Source organism: Anas acuta, chromosome 20, assembly GCF_963932015.1.
Source record: "Anas acuta chromosome 20, bAnaAcu1.1, whole genome shotgun sequence".
NCBI classification, from domain to species: Eukaryota; Metazoa; Chordata; class Aves; order Anseriformes; family Anatidae; genus Anas; species Anas acuta.
This window is the reverse complement of record NC_088998.1, coordinates 8081169-8099335: the sequence shown is the minus strand read 5'-3', so window position 1 is coordinate 8099335 and position 18167 is coordinate 8081169. Positions and strand designations below refer to the sequence as shown.

At 56.3% G+C, this 18167-nt stretch overlaps 1 protein-coding gene across 10 annotated transcripts; it reads right to left on the bottom strand.

The window, feature by feature from the left end:
• Positions 1-1243: 1243 nt before the first annotated feature.
• Positions 1244-17897, bottom strand: PTGES (prostaglandin E synthase). Of its 10 annotated transcripts, none has more exons than XM_068656507.1 (6): positions 17626-17897; positions 14696-14839; positions 6943-7071; positions 6071-6259; positions 4174-4256; positions 1244-3093 (listed from the first exon to the last, which is right to left on the bottom strand). In XM_068656507.1, exons 4-6 carry the CDS (start codon positions 6176-6178, stop codon positions 2844-2846), a joined length of 441 nt encoding a protein of 146 aa, XP_068512608.1. In that variant the 5' UTR covers positions 6179-6259; positions 6943-7071; positions 14696-14839; positions 17626-17897; the 3' UTR covers positions 1244-2843. The 10 variants fall into 10 exon arrangements, with proteins under 10 accessions (XP_068512608.1, XP_068512600.1, XP_068512603.1 ...); XM_068656499.1 differs by having other exon boundaries at positions 6071-6360; positions 17626-17896; XM_068656502.1 differs by having other exon boundaries at positions 6071-6360; positions 14742-14839; positions 17626-17896.
• Between the last annotated feature and the right edge of the window lie 270 nt (positions 17898-18167).

The following is an 18167-nucleotide window of genomic DNA, read 5'->3' as shown; positions in this document are numbered from 1 at the left end:
GAGCTCCTCAGGGCAAGAGGGAGGATATCTGGCTCCATCACCCACCTCCCACCCCCAAAAAATAACCACCCTGCAACACCCTGGCTCCCCACCAAGCCTGCTGGGTGCCCACCCAGGCTCCCCGCTCCCCCACGCACAACCAGCAGCTCCCAGTGCCACGGTGCTGGTCCCAGTCCCGGCCACGCAGGGACCAGCCGGGCTCTGTCCGGTCCCCCACCCGCCTCCAGGGTTTCAAAACAAACGTGATGGCTGGGCCTCTCTGAAGTCTGCCTTGTGGGCTTTCTCTGTTTGTTTTCTTGGAGCCAGGAGAGTTCACGTTCCCAAGCTTTTTTTTCCCCTACAGCCAGTACAGCAGGGTTTATTATTTTTTTAATAAAAAAAAAAAAAAAAAAAAAGCAAGCAGAGCTCTGCACATAACCTTGGCTTCCCCGAGCAGGGCACCAGCCCCAGGCACCAAACCAGCAGCTGGGAGGAGGCTGGAAGGATTCGCAGCTCTGGGGGTTGGGGTTCCTGCAGCCCCGCTTCTCCCTTCCCATCCCGAGCCTCAATCCAGCTACATCCCAACACACAGCAACGTGGACTGGACGGAGGCCATCCCACAAAGCCACCGCCTTCCTCGCTAGAAAACAAAAAGCAGAGGGAAAGGAGCGCCTGCCAGGGGAACCATTTTGTCCATCCCAGCCACCTCGTGCAGGCACGGGGCAGGCAGCACCTCCCAAACACCGACAGCTCAAGGAAACAGGAGGGAATCGGGGAGGTGAGGGCTTTGCTTCCTAGCAAGTTCCAGCAAAAGGAGGGGGCTGCTGAGCTCAAAAAACACAGGTGGCTCCTGTATAAGCCACAAGGACAGCATGGAAAGCAGCTACAGCTTACCTGCACATCTCCAGCCCTCCAGGATTTAAGCACCAGCTTGGCTCCACGAGGAAGGAGTGCAGGGAGAAAACTTGCTTGGAAAAAGCATCTCCCCTTGGGAGCAGGCATGGAGAAGGGCTGAGGGCACTCCAAACCTTACAGCAGCCTGCTGCTCTGGACAGGACAGCCAAGCACAGCTGCTTTGCAAGCCCCAGCTCTGCTAAATTTAAAGGATCAGCACAAACGATGCCCACCTGGAAAAAAAATTCCTCTCCAGGGCAGGTGGGCCTGGAGGAGGGGGTCCTGGTCTCTCCAGGAGCCCCGGGGGCACTGCTGGGGCTGGGCCCAGCTGCTGGCCAGCTGCATCGGCTGCTCCCGAAGGAAGGATGTATCAGAGCATAATGATTTGTTTTTATTGGGAATATTTGCTTCCTGCCACCAGGATGCATGTGCGGCAGCGGAGGAACGCGCAGGGGGCTTGAGACCTCGTGCGCCGCGTGAGACAGCGAAGGCTCGTGACGAGGGGAACCCCCCGGCCATCTGCTGAGCCGGGGCTGTGCCAGCGAGATGTGGCCAGGGACAATCTGCTGAGCCCTCCCCAAACTGCTCAGCCTGAGGCCACGTCTCTGCTGGGGGCTCTGGACGGGGGCTGCTCCCCAAATTGGGTGGGGGCTCAGAGCCTGAGCCGCCTTTGCCCTCTGTGCTCCGTGCGCTCTCGGTAAGAGCACCCAAGAGGAGAGTGTAGCAAAGGGAAGAGCTTTTGTGCTCAGGACAGGTGGAAAGGGAGTTTATTTTCTGCTCATCCTGCCGTCTCCCTGTGATCTTAGCAAGCCCTGCGTTGCCTTCAGAGGAGGCCCTGAGCAGCAGAGGCTTCCTCCCTCCTGCCCTGCCCTCCAAAGGGGCGTCCCATCGCCTGCTGCCGCTTGGTGTTGGGGGACAGCTGCGTGGCAGCAGAGGGCTTGTCCTGCAGTGCTTGTCCTGCAGTGCTTGTCCTCCTGCAGTGCTTGTCCTCCTGCAGGGCTCCGGTCCCAACCCCTCTGCTCCACCACCAGCCCTTCACGCAGCACCACGGAGCAGCAGCAGCACCCTCCTCCCGCAGGGGCACATTTTTGGGCTCGTGTTCAAAGCGGCTCCGCTCCTTTCCAGAGCTCCCTGCCAGCACCAGCTGATCGCGGCAGCGGCGGACAGCGGGGGGACAGCTGAAAGAAAACAACCCCAAAGCGGCCACGGCACGTTCCCCAAATAGCAACGGGCCGCCCCGCAGCCAGGGAAAGGCTGCAAGCGGAAGAGAAGAGATTTACCCCGCAGCCCCAGGAGCCTTTCCAAGCATCAGCGTGAGGATGCAGATGCGGGCGAGGGCGCAGCTCCCTGCAGGGCAGGCAGTTCCTGCCGGCTGTTTTGGGCACGTCCCTGGTGCATCCCGTGATGGGGCCGAGACCCAAAGCCTGGAGCAGCTGCCCCTGATCGTGAGAGGGGCTGCAGGGGGCTGCGCTCGCCCCCGCTGCGCTGGCTTTGCGGCGCTCCTGGCACCAGGAGGGTGTTTGCTTTTCTCCCTCTGCCAGCACCCACGTCTGCCAAACGAGGGCTTCTGTTGAGCTGTGGGACTGCTGTTGGCTTTTTTCCTCCCTGATGCATGGGGTATCAGTGACTGAGGAGAAAGGACACATCTTCCCCACCCCAGTTTGGGTCAGTTAGCCAGAAACCCCATTTTCCTTCGGTGAAACCCCTTCCTCGAGGACAGGACGTGCGCAGGAGCGAGGGAAGCCTGCTCAGCATCCCCTCCCTTCCCCCCAGGGTCTCCCCTGCCTATTTTCCACCGCAGACACGGGGACCTCACAGCAGCCACGTCACAAATCCCCGCAGCGCCAGCAGCACCCCCGCACGCACCCCCGCACCCCAACCCGCTCCAGCCGGGGCCATCCTGGTGCTGACGCAGCTGCAGAGAGCAGGACGAGGAGGGTTTTGGGTGGCCTTTGGGCACTTGTTGGGCTTTACCAATACGGGGCGGCGGCGAGGAGGATCTGTAGGGCCATGGAGAAGCAGGGCAGCTGCGCCACGCTGTAGGCCACGGAGCGTGTGGGTGCCCTGAGCCGCAGGAGGTAAGCCAGGGTGTGCACCACGCGCCCCACGCAGAAGACGAAGAAGTGGAGCCTGGCCACCGCGGGGCTGGGCTCCAGCAGGGAGTAGATGGCTCCGAGGAAGAGGAAGGGGAAGATGTTCTCCATGTCGTTGCGGTGCGCCCTGGAAAGGGAGAGAAGGTTGGCTCATTCCCAACAGGTTTCTCCCAGCCCACCGAAGGGGTGGATGCAGCCCCCAAAAGGCTCAGATCCGCCGCCCTACGCATGCACGCAGCAGGATTTTGCACCTGGCATCCCTCTGGAGGGGATGCTGTGCTCCCAAAACCGGCGGCGAGCTGCCCTCCGTGCCTGGGACGCCTTTGGCGCGGTGGCTGACAGCTCGAGGGCTGGAGTTATAAACAAACAAAGCCAAACAAAGACCCTGCGTGGAGCTGCGAAAGGCTGCGAGCTGGCGAGGGGCCAGCATGGCACGGCCCCAAATGCGGCCGAGTTGCTCAACAAGTGGGTGGTTTGCAGGCAGATGTGTCCCTGGGATGGGAGGACTCGTGGTGTGTTCGCCCCACGCCCCCTGCCCGTGGAACCGAGGTGTGTTGGGGCTGTGGTGAAAGCCGTGGCCCAAAGGGTGACCCATGGATGGCCACGGGGCCAAACCCTGCCCGCTCCCTAACTCCTGTGCCCCAGCACGTTCAAATGTCCACAAAGCCTAGAGAAAATCTGCAATAATTTCTTCTCTGAAGCAAAAGCCCCAGACTTCCCCAGGCTGCTCCTCCAGCTCTGGTTATTAATTTTTTATGGCAGCCTGTTTTTCTTTTGACTAACCAACGAAAGGGTTATGATTAACATTGCTTCTGTTATTTTCTTTCCCCTAGCAAGCGAACAGCTCACTGCCTCCTCCTCCTAACCCCTGGCAGCCCGGGGACTGGGTGATACGGGAGGTTTTGCAAAGCCCACCCAGCGCTGGGAGCAGCCACGCTGAAATTGGGGTCGTGTCAGCTGTGGGCATGGGACAAACCCCCAAGGACCAGCAGGGCTCTGAGCACCGGGGTTTTGTGGTGTCTGCTGGCTCCAAACCCGCGTCCTTCCACTTCTCCTCGCTCTAGCACACACTGGGCTCCCGTTAAACATTAGGCTGCCCTGGTGTACAGGAGCCTGCCTCGGACCTGCAGGCATTCCACCCATCTGGGTAATTACTTAATTAATGACCCTTTTAGCTTTCCACGGCGACGGCGGCCCCGGTACTCGCCTGCGGCAGCGCTCCACATCGGGGTCCTGGCGGTAGTACTGCAGCCCCCCGTTGCGCAGCGCGTCCTCGGGGTTGGCGAAGGCCTGCAAGAGAAAAATCCCCCAAGGGGGGCACCGTCAGGGGACACGTCTCCAATGTGGGAGCTTCATTTAGGGGTTTTGTTTGGATTTCCGTGCAAATCTTAAATGGGGAGGTTAAAAAAAATCATTAAATCAGCTCAGCTGGATGGGAGGAGCACAGTCAGTGCTCGCTCAGGGCCTCTTGTGCTGCACCTTGAGGTGTGCTGGAGATCATTTGGGTGCCCTTGGTGGTGCAGATCCCTGCCAGGCCCCCATCCTCGGCTCACTGCGGGGCCCCCAGCCCACCCTGGGCAGCAGGCAGGGCTGAGGAAGGGTCAACGTCTTGTCTGGACGCCAAGGAGATGTGGCTGATCCGCCACATTTATTGCAGGAGGTCCCAGCCAGAGCTGGGAGTTTCCACCCCAATGTCCCCATCCCTTTTCGGAGAGCTTCCAACGCTTCCTGGAACTCTCCAGGTGGGCTTTTTGCCCCTGGCCCTCGAGACCAAGGAGCTCTCTGAGCCCATTTCTCACCACCCTTCATGAACACAAGGGCAAACGCACCTCCACGTGCACCACCCTGGGGGTTAAGCCCCGCTCATCCCGATGGGTTTCCCCTGAAAACCCCACTGCCCCCTGAGCAGATCAGAAATTTGGGCTCCAAGCTCCCGGGGGTCCCGTGCTGGCCTGGCCCCAGCCCACTCCTCTCCGTGAAGCCCTTTTGGAAGAGCCTTTGCCAACCACTGAATGAGATCACTCCTGGCACGGCGCTTGCAGACGGTGAAAGAAGCATCCAAAAGATAACAGGGAATGACAGATCAGCTTGCCCTACCGAGACAGAAAATTCCCTGGCTGGCTTTTGGGCACTGATGCTCCGGGACTGAAACAAGCCCCGGGGGAGTTGGATCCATCATCAATAGGCTCACGAATAGAAATGATTAATGCAAGCTCCCCACCTATGCTCAGAAGCTGCTCGGCAGGGACCTGTTTACGCGCGACAGCTTCGCTCTGCAGCCTGCAAGGGACCCTGGCACTTCCTTCAGTCGTGTTACAAGCCCAGGCTGTGCCAGGGCTGCAGCATCTCTCACAAACTCAGGAAGAAGCCAAATTGTTAGCTGTGATGATGCTGCAGCACAGGAGTGTCCATCTTTGCATTTTGCCTGAGAGCAGAAATTTCTCCCTCGCACTCCCCTGATGCTGCGGGAAATGTCTCGAATGGTTTTCAAGTTATTTTTACAGACAGCGGAGTTTTGCCACCAGCTCCCACTGGGCTGCAGGCAGTCAAGCTCCTGCTCCTTTTCTCTCTGTGTCCAAGACCCATTTCCTCCCGCTATTGTTTTTGGTCACCATGACTTTTCGCTCTCCTGGAGCGCCCACGAAGCGATTCGGCCTCTGAAAGCACACGAAAGCTTTCTGCTCCATTGCAATCTTTTCTTCTGGCATTTCAACGATCTGTGCTCAAACCATTCTTTTTTTTTTTTCTCCTGTTCTTCCAGACACAGCAAATTAACTGTAAACAGAGCCTCCTTCCAGAAGCAGCTCACCTGCATGGCATTTTAAATCTGAAATTGCTATTTAGATTAGGATTCAGAAACGATAAACATCAAGTTACAGATGGTAGAAACAAACAAAAAGAGCCAAAGAGAAGCGAGATATTTATCTGCCGCAGCTATAAAACATGTTTTGCTTTCAACTCAAGTCAAAGGAAACCCGCCTTGCTGCTGCAAAACTTTGCGGCGGCCTTTCCAGGATTAAAAGAAGAAAAAAAAAAAAAAACAAACAGAAACCCAGGCGAAAAAGCAGAAATGGGTGAGGAAGGGAAAGGAAAACGGAGCGTACCTTATTTCTGAGTCTCACTTGCCCCGTAATGATGGCCACGACGTACATTTTCACAATCAGGACCGTGCTGTAGAACGCAAACGACAGGAACACTTTGTTCTCTATCATCTTGGGGGGGAGGCTCGGAGCCACCCGGGCCGTCTGCAGCGCTTCCAGCCCCCCGGAGCTCCTGCCTGGGCTGCGAGGGCTCTGCAGGGGCAGGGACAGCGGCGTGTCAGCGGGGCTGCAGGCAGGAGCAGGGGTGTTTCAGCACAGTTGCTCTCTCGGTGCAATCCCACAGCCCCTCGGAGCTGGGAAGAAGCAAATAACGAGTGAAAACCAAGGGTGGGCAGGAGAGCGAGCTGCTCGCACTGCTCCGTGCTTCTCGTGCCACCCCCCCGGGATGTCCCAAGCTGGGACACGGCTCCCTCGGCTGCTTGGGGGGTGCAGCAAGTACCACCCAGCCCTAAAAATCCCCGCCAAGTCCCCCCTAGACGCAACTCCGCTCCCGGTTGTGTCTGGAGCTGCCAAGAGCATCCCTCACCCATCAGCAGCCCTGGGAGGGAGGAGGAGGTGGGGAGAAGGAAGGCACCTACCTCGGCTGCACCCAGCCCGTGCTGCCGTGCTCCCTCTGTCCTGGATCCCGCAGCCACCCCTCCGATCCCACAGCCACCCCTCCTCCCCGTGGCAGTGCTCCCAGTGCTCCCAGTCCCGCCCAGCATGGGCTGAGCGCTCCCCTGGCAGAGGCAGGCAGCCCTCCCCTCCGCTGCCACCTGCCAAGGGACAGGGGACAGCAGAGCCCTTCCCTTGTCCCAAAAGGGCACTGGGGTGCTCCCGAAGCCCCCAAGCACCAACAAAACCCCAAAGCCCCAAGCAGCAGAAGGAAAACTCACCGAGTCTCCCGTCCTGGGGACAGCGAGGTTTGGGATTTCTCCAGCAAGGTGAAGCAGGGGAGCCAGGTACGACGTGATTCTGGGTCTGGAAAGCGGCACCTAAATTTGGAGCTGCCTTTCCTCAGCCAGCTAAAAACAAAAATAAAAAAATAAAAAAAAGCAGGATTTAAGCCTGCACGGAGGGGTCGCAGCTCCGCTGTGAGCCTTTAACTCCTCCTTCCCCAGCCCGCAGCGAGGGGCACAGAGGGGTTCCCCCAGCCTGGGGGGGGGGGTGGGAGGGCTGGATTTGGGGCTGGGTTCCTTTAAACACACACCAAGACGTGTGTCGGGCACATGGAAATTTCCAGAGATGGAGCGGAAAATGAGCGCCTTGAGGATGTCAGCGGTTTTTTCATTAACTGTTGTTTTAGACTAGAAAAAGTTGTTTCCAGCCACAGAAAAAAAAAAAAAGCTCAGAAAACCAATGAGCAGGGTCGGATGGGCGGTATCTGCCGAAAGGATCTCCCAAAGCACTGCTGCTTCTGGGTCTGCTCCTGCTCCTTCGTGCTTTTTAACCTTTTAACTACCCACTGAGCAAGCTTTGCTCCAAGAGGAGCCAGGACCAAGCTCAGGTGCCAGCCACAGCCCCTCCCTGCTCCACGAGGACGGATTTAACCCCAGCAGCTCGCAGCCCCCTCTCTGGGGGGGTTCGGGGCAGGACGGACAGCAGGAGCCCCCCTCTCCTGGTGCAGAGCTCTGCCCCCTCTTTGCATCCACCTCTGGATCTCCCTCGCTGTGGCTGCTCTGCGGTGATGCCATGGACCCCAAGGTGCTGTGCTCAGCCCCACGATGCTGTGAGCAGGAAAATGAGCGCTTTGATGGGCGAGGGATGCTCTTGGCAAGAAGGACCTCGGTGCCCAAGGGCTGGGTGATTTGAGGCACACACCAGCCCTGCCACAGGAGCAAGGGTTCCCTCTGGGAGTCTGGAGCCAGGGCAGGCAGCCGGGCCCCTCTCCGACCCCTCAAACCCTGCTCTGGGTTTGCCAGCCGAGCCCACAGGCATCCCGCAGTGCCTTCGTTTTGTGCCTTCCCCTCCCGAGGCAGCAGCACGCCCCGCTGAGCAGCAGGATGGCACGAGCCTGGTACCACCTGCAGGCAAGCCAGGACTTCTCCTGGCAGCTGGAGACGGACGGACGGACAGACAGACTTTCTCTGCGGTGTTATTCAAGCACTGGCAGGATGTCCTGGCCAATTACATCGATATCAATTACATGAAGTGATCAGGAAATGCAGTTTTAGGTGCAAGCCCCTGGAGCAGACCCAGACACACATGTGCTGGATGTGTGGGGTGGGATCCAGGGTGTTTAAACCTGCAGCAGGCAAAGAAAGGGCCTTCTGCTGTGGGGTTCTGCATTTCAGCCCAATTCCCACGGAGCTGAAGCCCGGTGCTTGGATGGGGACGAGGGGCAGAAGCCACCTTTGAAGGCAGAGGGGATGCCCCTGGGATCCCAGCCTCACCTTTTGGGGTCCTCACACTGCAGGACACGGCCTCTGCAGGGCGGCACCTTCCTGGCACGGGGCAATGCCGGCTGCCAGGAACGAGTTCAGCCCCCCCACGGAGTCAGGAGGAAGCAGGCTGTTATTGTCAGCGTGCTGATCCTCCTACACGGATCGCATCCTGCTAGGACAGAGCCACTGCTTGAACATAAACCGTGTCCTAAGGGCAGTATGGCTTCACAACACAAGCCCTGCCCTAAAGCCTTTAGGGCACAAGGTCTCAGCTCAGGAAAAAAACATCCCAAAACAATCCTGCTAGCAAAAAAAACACAGCGTTCTTTGGATAAACAATTAATAAGAATCAGGGCCAGGCTTTGAAAGGGTTGAAGGCTTAGTCGCTGGGTGAGAGTGACCCCAGGAGCTGCGGGGAAAGGAAGAGGGGTTTGCTGCATGGCTCCAGGGTGTTCCTGCCTGCTGCTGGCCAGGGTGCAGAGCCCTTCCCCGAGCACCGCTGGGATTTTCAGCCACATTCCCAACTTGATCCGAGGCTGCTGCCAGCGCAGGTTCCTCCTGCCCCAGTTCTCCCAGCACCAAGCCCAGGATCAGGCAGAGGGGTGCCAGCCCTGGGGAACCCAGCGCCCCACGTCAGGCAGCACTGCTCCAGCTCAGACACAGCCACGTTTTCAAGTAAAGGCATGAGTCGTTTCAGCTATTTATCAACCAGAACGGCGCTCCACCTGCGCTCCCTGCTCAGCCTGCATGAAGCCAGGGTGACGCGGTTGGGCCCTGCCCCAGCTGGCAGCGAAATGCCCTTGCCCCACGCGCAGCTCCCTGTCCCCTGGGGTCTGCGCTGCTCTGTGGGGTGTGTGGGACAGGAGGAGACACCGCAAAGTAACTCAGCAGCGAAAACAGCAGCGTGAGCATCTCCCGAAGCTGCTTCAGCCTTCCTGCAGACTCTCGGAGATTTTGTCTGCTGCTTTGCAAAGCTTTCTTCCCCGCAGCTGTACTGGCAGGAGCTGCCTCGGAGGCCTCAGGCACAAGGAATGTGCGATGGGACTCTCCCAAATTGTGCTTCGTGCTGGGGAAGACCAGATGCTGGCAGCAGCAGAGGGGCCTGGGGAAGGGGTGCAGTGGCTCGGGGTCCCCGGCACGGCAGAGGAGCAGAGGCTGCTCCTGCTCCTCCTCACCAAGGCCAAGTGCACGAGGCAGTGGCACGTCCCCCCTGCTTCTCCCTCGGGCTCCATATGCTCCCAAACCCCACGGGGCTGCCGCCCTGCTCCCAGCCCCGCTGTAGCCCCAAGGAGGTGAGGCCATCAGGCTGCGAGCATGTGGGAGGCAGATTATTTTTTCTTGGTCTGAGCTTCCCATGGATTCACGCCTGAGCTTTCTCTTAGAGGAAAGAATTCCTTGGCTGGGCTGCAGCGCACACAAGGATGCGGCCCAGCTGGGAGGGAAGCTCCTCTCCTCTCCCCTGCTTTTTTTTTTTTTTCTCCCTTTTACCCAGCTGGCCCAAAGGCTGGCTCCTTGCAGAGCTGCACCTGCCACTGCTGCCATGGGGTGAGGGTGGGCGATGGGGGACGGGGCACATGAAGCCAGCTTCTCTCTTGCTTCACGCTGCAGCAACTCACGATGTGTTTTTTTTCCCCAGAACCAGATCCTACCAGCTGTAAACAGCATGCAAAAAAAAAAAAAAAAACACACTTCAGTTATTGGCCAAAAAGAGGGGGTTTCCCAGCCAGGCTGGGGAGAGAAGAGAAATAAATCCCGCTGCCAAAAATTCCAAAATCAGGAAGCGTTTCCGAGACTTGAAGCAAGCATTTGCAAACATCCAAAACAATTACAGATGCCCTGCTGGGATGCTCTTGAGCAAGAGCGAAGGTAGGTGATGCTGCACGGTCCTGCCCCCACATGCCATGTTTCGGGGCACGTTTTACAGCTGTGAGAGCTCTGCCTAACACGGCCGGGACAGAGCACAGATGTGGGGCCACGTTTCAGCCTTGCAGAGGAGCTTGAAGGAGAAAACAACCCAAGGAGGCTTTTCTCCAGGGTCTGAGCACACTGTGACCTGCTGGGCTGCCCCACAGGGCTCTGATCGCCCTCAGGAACACAGTGGGGTGCCCACCTCAATGGCAGGGACCTATTTGGGGCAGGTGGGAACCTCTCAGCTCCTCACTGCCCCTGCCTTGAAACCTGGGATGAACAGCAGAACTCACCTATTCTGAAGCTTTCTGTTGAAAATGGGTCTTAAAAAGGCATTTTCAGGCAACACAGAGGTAGCACAAGGGGAAGGGAAGGGGCAACATGTCCTCACTTCTCCCAAAACCAGCAGCTCCATGGAGAGCCTCCCTTCACAGCCTGCCACAGAGCTTCACCCACCGCAAACCTTTCCACAACACGGCGCTTCTTTTCAAAACCCCAAGTCCTCTCCATCCCCTCCGTCGCCCCTAGACTAAACAGGGCTAATTCCTCCCTCCCCTCCTCATAGGTCATGTTTTCTAAACCCCTTTATCACACACGCCGATCTCCTGGAGGCTCGCACTTGTCCTCCTTCCCCAGTAGGCCGCCGCGAACCGCCCCGAGCTCCTCACCTCACCTCAGCCATGCTTTCCGAGCTTAGTCACCGAGAATGATGTGGCAGCCACCGTGAAGAGCTTAAATCAACCAAAAAACTGCACTTCCTCTCCCTGCCCTCCTCTCCTCCCCCCCCACCCAGGAGCTCGGTTACCTCGCCTGAGGTGAAATCCGGCTGCTTTGGTGGCTCCTTAGCGGGTTTTCTAAACCCACAGCAAGGAAGAAGGGGTTGTAGGACCAGCTAACATCCCAGAGGGAATGTCCAAGTGACATCATGGGCCGCATCATAAACGGAGATAAACCATCCTACAGCTACAATGAGCGGCCCACCAGCAGGCCTCCAGCAACCTGACGGGCCCGGTGCCTCGATGGCTCTCCTGATTCGCCGGCCATATTCCCGTGTCCATGACGTGCGCTCCAGAAATCTGCTCCACGCTGTGTTTATGCAACCACGACTGCTTTACACAGCCCTCCACGAGGAGAGAGGTTCTCATGTACAAATATTTACAGCGCAGCAGAAGGCATCTGCCTAGCACGGCACGTTTCTGTGGACAGTGCCACCGGCTTGGCCAAAACCGAACAAGCTCACCCATTAACAAGGGGGAAGCTGGACCAGGGGGGAAGAGATGGGGGCTGCAGGATGCCGAGACCACGTTATCAGGGCTGGAGCTGCCCCAAAAGGGGACTCGGGTGATTAAAAGGGTTTTGTGGGACGCTTGCTGGTGGAAGGGAGCAGGGAGCTGCCCAGCCATGCCTCAGGTCCAGCACCATTTCCATCACCTACCGGGGGTAAAAAAGCAATGGACTGGGGCTCGCTGGCCCCGTACACACCCTGCTGCCCTTCAAAGGTTGGGGATTAATTTAAGCTCTGAATCACGAGGTTTAATTCTCTTTCCCAAGTTGTTGTTGTCATAGCTGACGGTAATGCTTGATAATTACACGTCTCGAGTCACTTTCCCAAACTGCTAAAATTAAATTGCCCGGCTGACAATGGACAGCGAACTCGCTACAGACAATGAGTTCCGTAATAAAACACAGTTTAAGTTAAGCTGATGATAATAATCTTTTTATAGGATCTGCCTCCCCTCTTGTTCCTGTCACAGAGGCACGCTGGGGGTGAGGAAGAACGGCAGTTCTTGCTCAGCTTTGTCTAGCGTACTCCTCCTTTGATACATATCTGTGAAACCGCCTCTTACTCAGCTTTATCACAGTCCCGTTCACTTTCATCTCTCTTCAAAGGAGATTCCTCCGTGCTTTTGATTATCCCACTCATACTTTCTTATTTCCCTCCAACGCTGAAGCAAGCAGATGACCAGCACATGACTCCCAGCTCACTACGCTCCGACCGGCCTCCGGCCTCCTAAGAGCTCGTTTGTCTCTTAAATGCCACCAGTCCTCACTGAGGGGGGCTAGGATGACTCCACACCAAGTTATTTAGGACTCTGGAGGGGCTACTTCCAAACTGAAGGAATTCCAGCTATGTTCTGGCAGGAGACAAGCCCGGGACACTCACCCCGCAGCCATCCGGCAGTGGATCTGCCTTCTCATCTCTGTTTCTCCAGGGTGTTTCTGTATCCCCCAGCACAATCTCTTCTGCTGCTAGCATAGCCCAAACGCTGTTCTTTGTCGAGCGTGTCCGTGTTGTTTTCATCTCGCTCCAGCTCCCTGCCAGCCACAGGGTTCCCAGCTCTCACACGCATTTTAACAATAGCTGGAAACCGAAGCCCTGCGTGCCATCGGCTATTCATAGCAGAGTCCGTTCTCCTCCCTGTTAGACCACGTTTCTCCTGGAAAGAGAACCGAACCTTTTCAGATCCCTCCCTGATGCTGGCAAACAGCCTCCTCGTGCCTCGTGAGCAGCCAGCAAGCACCAGCCCAGCTCGGAAACCTCCAAGGGCAGCCAGGCTCTGCCTGTCGGAACAAATTGGGGAACAATTACAGCAGCACATGGCTACCTCCTGCTGGATCTACGTGTCCCTCAAAGCCAGGTTAAAACGAGGCTGAGGTCTTTACCCAAGCATGAACCAGAGGAGCAGGAAAAAGAGAGGCGCCAGTCGGAATAGCTGCTTGGCAGGACTAAATTTGGTGGCCTGTATTTACTGCTCTTCCACAGGAGACGGGCGAAGGAGCAGGGTGTTTAGCTTTGCAAACCCCGAGGCAAACACAGCCTGTGATTCGAGTCCAGCCCAAAGCCTCCTGAACACTTTCAAACCCTCTTTCACCTAAGGGTCCCGGAGCGCTGGACGATGATTCCTGGTTAATAGCTCCACCACCTTATGTACGTTGGATGAGATACAAGCCACTCGCCACATCACAGAGCCCATGACCAGAGGGCACTGGTTACTTACGCCCTATAATCCTCTTCCCGTAGCGATCCTCCCCCGCCACGTTGAGTGCGGTGTTTTCTTACTTAGTCAGGTTCAGGCTTCATCCTTTCACACAGTTTTCAGCCCCAAGTTATTATTTTTTGCAATAGAAATCAAGTTTTAAGAGAGAAGGAAACACGGGGTAGAGTTTCCCTATTATTTCTTGCTCTCTCGGTGAGAACTATTGCTACACAAATGGGCTCAGGCGAGAACCACTCTGCTCCAGCTGCTTCCGAGCCAGCCTGGAGAACAAAACCAGAAAGCAGGTCCCAGCTCCAGACTGGAACCCCACAAGAGTCTCCAGTTTCAGATTCTGATCTCAATTGAAAAAAAAATAAATATGGGAGTGAGACGGGCAAAACCCAGCCTCACAGCATCGCCACCGCACCGATGAGGAGCTCACAGAGCAGCTAAGGTGACTTCTGCACAGGGTGACACCTCCGTGGCCAGAGCCTTGGGGTGGCAGCGCAGTCCCCAGACCCGGTCACTGAACCACAGATGATGTGATGTCTGCACCAGGAGCTTACGAGTCAAAACAGAGACTAACCAGCAGCACGCAGCGCAACCTGATAGCCCGTCCGCTGGCTGTCATCTCAAATTTGCCCATTATTCACTCTCGATCTTGCACAACACAGGCCCTGAAATCCAAGCCCAGAGGCAACAAGGCAGGAGAGGAGCCAGCCCTGGGCAGTGAGGGGTGAGGAGGTGATGCTGGTGGCACACTGTCCCCCCCCTGCTTTGCCTCTCTCAGCCCAGGAGGATTTGCATGGTCCTGCTGTGGCTGCTGTGTTGTGCACCTGGCTTTGGGTGGCACCGTCAGACCTGGACTATTCTGCCCTGCAACCAGAGACACCGGGGCCAGCGCACAAAACACCTGGAGCCCCATTGTCCTCGCAGCTCAGGTACTTAAATCCTTTACAGAGGTTTTCTCCAAACTGTATCTTAACCTCTTCACTCCTGGCACCAAAACTAGAAAAACCTGGAGTGTGCTGATGCCACCAAAATCCATTTCAGGAACAAAACCCCATTCTCAGAGCCTGTCACTCCAGCAGTCCTGGCATCTCCTGGTGCAGAAAGTTCTGTCCTCCCAAAGCCAAAGCGCTGCCCCACCGTCCCTTCTCCCCCATGGGCACACTGTGGGGCGAGGAGGAGCAGAGCCAGGTTGGGTGCTGGGGCACGCAAACACCTCCCTGTGCTTGTCCTGAGAGCACTTCTCCATCCCTCTCCTTCCTCATTGCTGGAGGGGATGAATACAACAGACAGGCACCTCAGCAACAGCTCCCAGCCTTTAAGGAGCAGAGGGGCACCCGGCCACCCTGCACCTACCCCTAAAACATTACCTTCCAGTGGAGATCCCACAGGAGGCAAGGCAGCAGCTTCGCTCACCCACGCCGGTGCTGTAGGTCCAGCGTGGCTGTGAACACCTTTCCTCCTCCTCTCGCTCCTGTCCCCACCAGGTCACACCACCCGGCTAGCTCCACCTGCTGAAAACCACCTGGTATCAGATTAAAAATCCCTTTTTATTTTTTTCCTCTCTCTGCAGACCATCAGCATTCACCCAGCAGCATCAGGAGCGTTGATGAACCTCGCGTCCCCCTCAGCTGCTGCACCTTGCTCGGGGTAGGTGCTGCTCGTACAGCACGCTGAGGCTGCCCCCCGACCACAATACAGGCTGTGGATAAAAGATTTCGGGTTGGGCACCCAGCTGGGAAATCCTTTCCTCTTGTAGGGAAGAACCTCTCAGCTGTGCTCTCTGGAGACTGCATCCAGAGGAAAAAACCCTACAGGTACATCAGCACTTCACAGGGGTTCAGACAAAGGGATTATTTCACATGGGCAGAGGTTTTTGGACATGGGCACGAGGTTTCCCCTTCACCCACACCCCAAACACCTCCGTATCATTCCTTGTTGGCCTGTCCGCCCCCAGCAGCACACGCTGACATGAGGAACTCTGATTTTGTGTCCCAGACAAGGATTTTTAAACCTGCTCAAGGCAAATCACAGCTCAGGCTCTTGAGCAAAGACATCAGAGAGAGAGCAGAGCTGCTAATCCCTTCGCTAGAAGCTTTCCAGGTATGAACGGTCACATTAAAAACTTCCCTTGCCTCCAAACCTCAATTTCCCTACCTACGGGAGGAGGATGACAGTCTCTTGACTCCCGGGGTGTTGCCAGGATTAGACAATGTTTGCTCATGGTTAATGTAGGTTTACGGTGCCCGGTGTTATTTCTATAAGCACCACGTTGCAGAAAGGCCAACGAACACATTCCGGTGAGTCAGAGCCTTCCCGCAGCGTCGGTGCCGTCCTCAGAGCTCGGTATTTGGATAAAGCCCACCGCAACCCCCTCCTGCAGAGGTCCCAAAGTACGTCAGAGCGACAGCCTTTTCCTGTCGCTGCCTCGTCTCTGTGCTCAGGGCTTGGAAAGATGCTGCTGAAATTGAAGAAGGGGAAGAAAACAAACCCAAACCGCACATACAGAAGAGAAAAAAAAAAAAAAAAAGTAAAAATAAAGTCTCCTCAGAACAATTCTGAGCATCGGAGAGCGTCTAGCTAGGGTCAGATGGCAGGGAGAGGAGCATGTGGAAAGAGGTGTGCTTAGGTAGAGATTAAAATAATGATGGGAAAAGAGAGTTTCCATCTCTTCTCTGCCAGTGAGAACCTGGTGCCAGCCCAGCACCTCGTGTAAACCAGCAGTCACGTTACCAAACCTTTTTCATGGAGGAAAATACAAAGAACCTTGGAAATACAGAGAATATACACATTTTCCAACAAAAGCATTGGCTTTTTTGGGGAAAAGCATCACTTCCTTGACCCTACAATTCTTCCTGGATACCTCCTGCACTCCAAGGACACCAGGCAGGGCTGAAACCCCGATCCCTATCACCCTGCCCCAAGACTGAAGATGTTTTTTCCTGGCTCTGCAGGTACCAGCCCTGCTAACCAGCCCTGTCCCAAACTCCCCACGTTCAGCCACGGGGCTGCGAGCTCGCAGTCAGCCCCGGGAGCGCTGCTTTGAAACCAACAACGCACAAATCAAACCGTGGGCGGGTGACGGCAAATTTCAACATAGGGAAAGCAGAGAAAGGGCAGGCAAAGCTCTCTCCTGGGACTTTCTTCTCCTCACCCTTCGCCTTCAGCACTCCACCTCTGCATCCCCTGCCTGTCCCTGTGCAACACACCCTGCCCACCACCTCCCCCATCCCACCCCTGCCAACACCCCACATCCTCCAGCCCACCCCACCGCTCCCCAAATCCCTCCTTTCCCCCGTTTTGTAATTCCTCCATGCCTTTCCCCCCTCCCACTCCCACCACCCATCAACGCCGCAGATCACGGGCACCCCAAACCACCCCTTACACCCCAAACGCTTTCGGAAAATTCTTCCCAGCCACAAATTTCCAGCTCCCTCAGCCTGGGGCGGCTGATTCACCATGACTGGCTGCTCTCTGACCGCCCCCAGCCCTACGCCCATGGGGTGCCGGTGTCAGCACAGGACAGGAGGCCAGTTTGGGTTTTTTTTGGGGGCACAGGAGGGTGCTGAGCAAGGTGCTCATCAGCACAGCACAACTGGCAACAAGACGGCGCGGCGCAGGCTGCGTGTGCGGGGTCTGTGCTCCACTTGGAGCTTCCAGACAGCTGTTTGAGGAAATTGCCATCAGTGTCAGCCTCAGCACCGCTATTAGACATCTCATCCATGTCCGGGCCCAGCTTGAACCCATTTAACTTGTAAGGGATAATGAGATAACAGCATGACATGTTGCAGCTGAAGGTTATTTAAACACCCATCTGGTACCTGTTAGGCAGCATACATCCTATTGTTGTATAGGAAATATATGCCACCTCCCTCCCATATGGAAAGGAGAAGATCTATCGATGTGTCCCATGCTACCCCTTCTTTGTACGTGAAAGATAATTCGCCTTCTCTGCGTTGTTTCTAGCGTGTCACTTCACATTTTTTAACCCAGTTTGGGAGATGTGGTCCTCTGCAGGAGGGTGGAAGCTTGTGGCAGGACACAAGACCGAAGTGAAGGATTTGTCCCCCTCACACAATCAGTCAGAAGAGGCTCCATTCCAGATATATTTGAGGAGAAAACATAGATTATCATCTGTCAAGCCTACACACCCTTCCTAAGACACAACTTGCTGCTGTGCTTTATCCCAGAGGGGTTCAGGGCTGAGCGCCCAGCTCACCGTGCTCAGGACCCCGCTATCCCTACAGAGGAAGGGGAAAACATCTGTGGGGTGAGTGGTGCAACCTGCCTGCACCTTTACCTCGGATGTGCAGCCGAAAGAAGCTCCCGATCGCAGCTCTGCCGCCTCGTTTCTTTATTCAAACTCTCCGTCCTCCTTCGGGAGATAACTCGGGCTGCTCTCAGCCCCCTCTGAGGTTGCCTGGTGGAGCCCGAGCAGCCGTGAGCACTGTCCTGTCTGATGTCCCAGGAAATCCCATTTCACAACCCAACCTCTGTTTTTAAGGCGATGTTTTTACAAACCTCCTTTCCTGTTTTCCTCAGGAATGACGTTCAGTCCTTGCAGTCCTCCTACCCCCGTAAATTCTGGCCCAAACCGTTTGTCTGACACCCCATCTAGCGTTCAGCCCAGCCAAGTGCAGAGGAGCGGTGCGCCGAGGAAACAAATTCCCAGTATTTTTTCAGCCGTATCAAGCCACTTTTGTAAAAATATCCTTTGAACTGACCTCAGGAGAGTCCAAGCAATGAGGAAACCTGCACGATGCCTCCAGTGCTGATCCTTTCCTCCAGGCAGCCTCTGGCTGAGCTGATGGAGAAGTGGCAGCCTGACAGCACAGCAAGCCC

What these genes read in the sequence shown, in the direction of transcription:
- PTGES (XM_068656507.1), bottom strand. Translation starts at nt 6,178, where the DNA reads ATGATAGAGAACAAAGTGTTCCTGTCGTTTGCGTTCTACAGCACGGTC. An exon ending in AAGTGAGACTCAGAAATAAG is followed by an intron (nt 4,257 to 6,070) that starts GTACGCTCCGTT and finishes TTTCTCTTGCAG; the next exon opens with GCCTTCGCCAACCCCGAGGA. An exon ending in GATGTGGAGCGCTGCCGCAG is followed by an intron (nt 3,094 to 4,173) that starts GCGAGTACCGGG and finishes CTCCCTTTCCAG; the next exon opens with GGCGCACCGCAACGACATGG.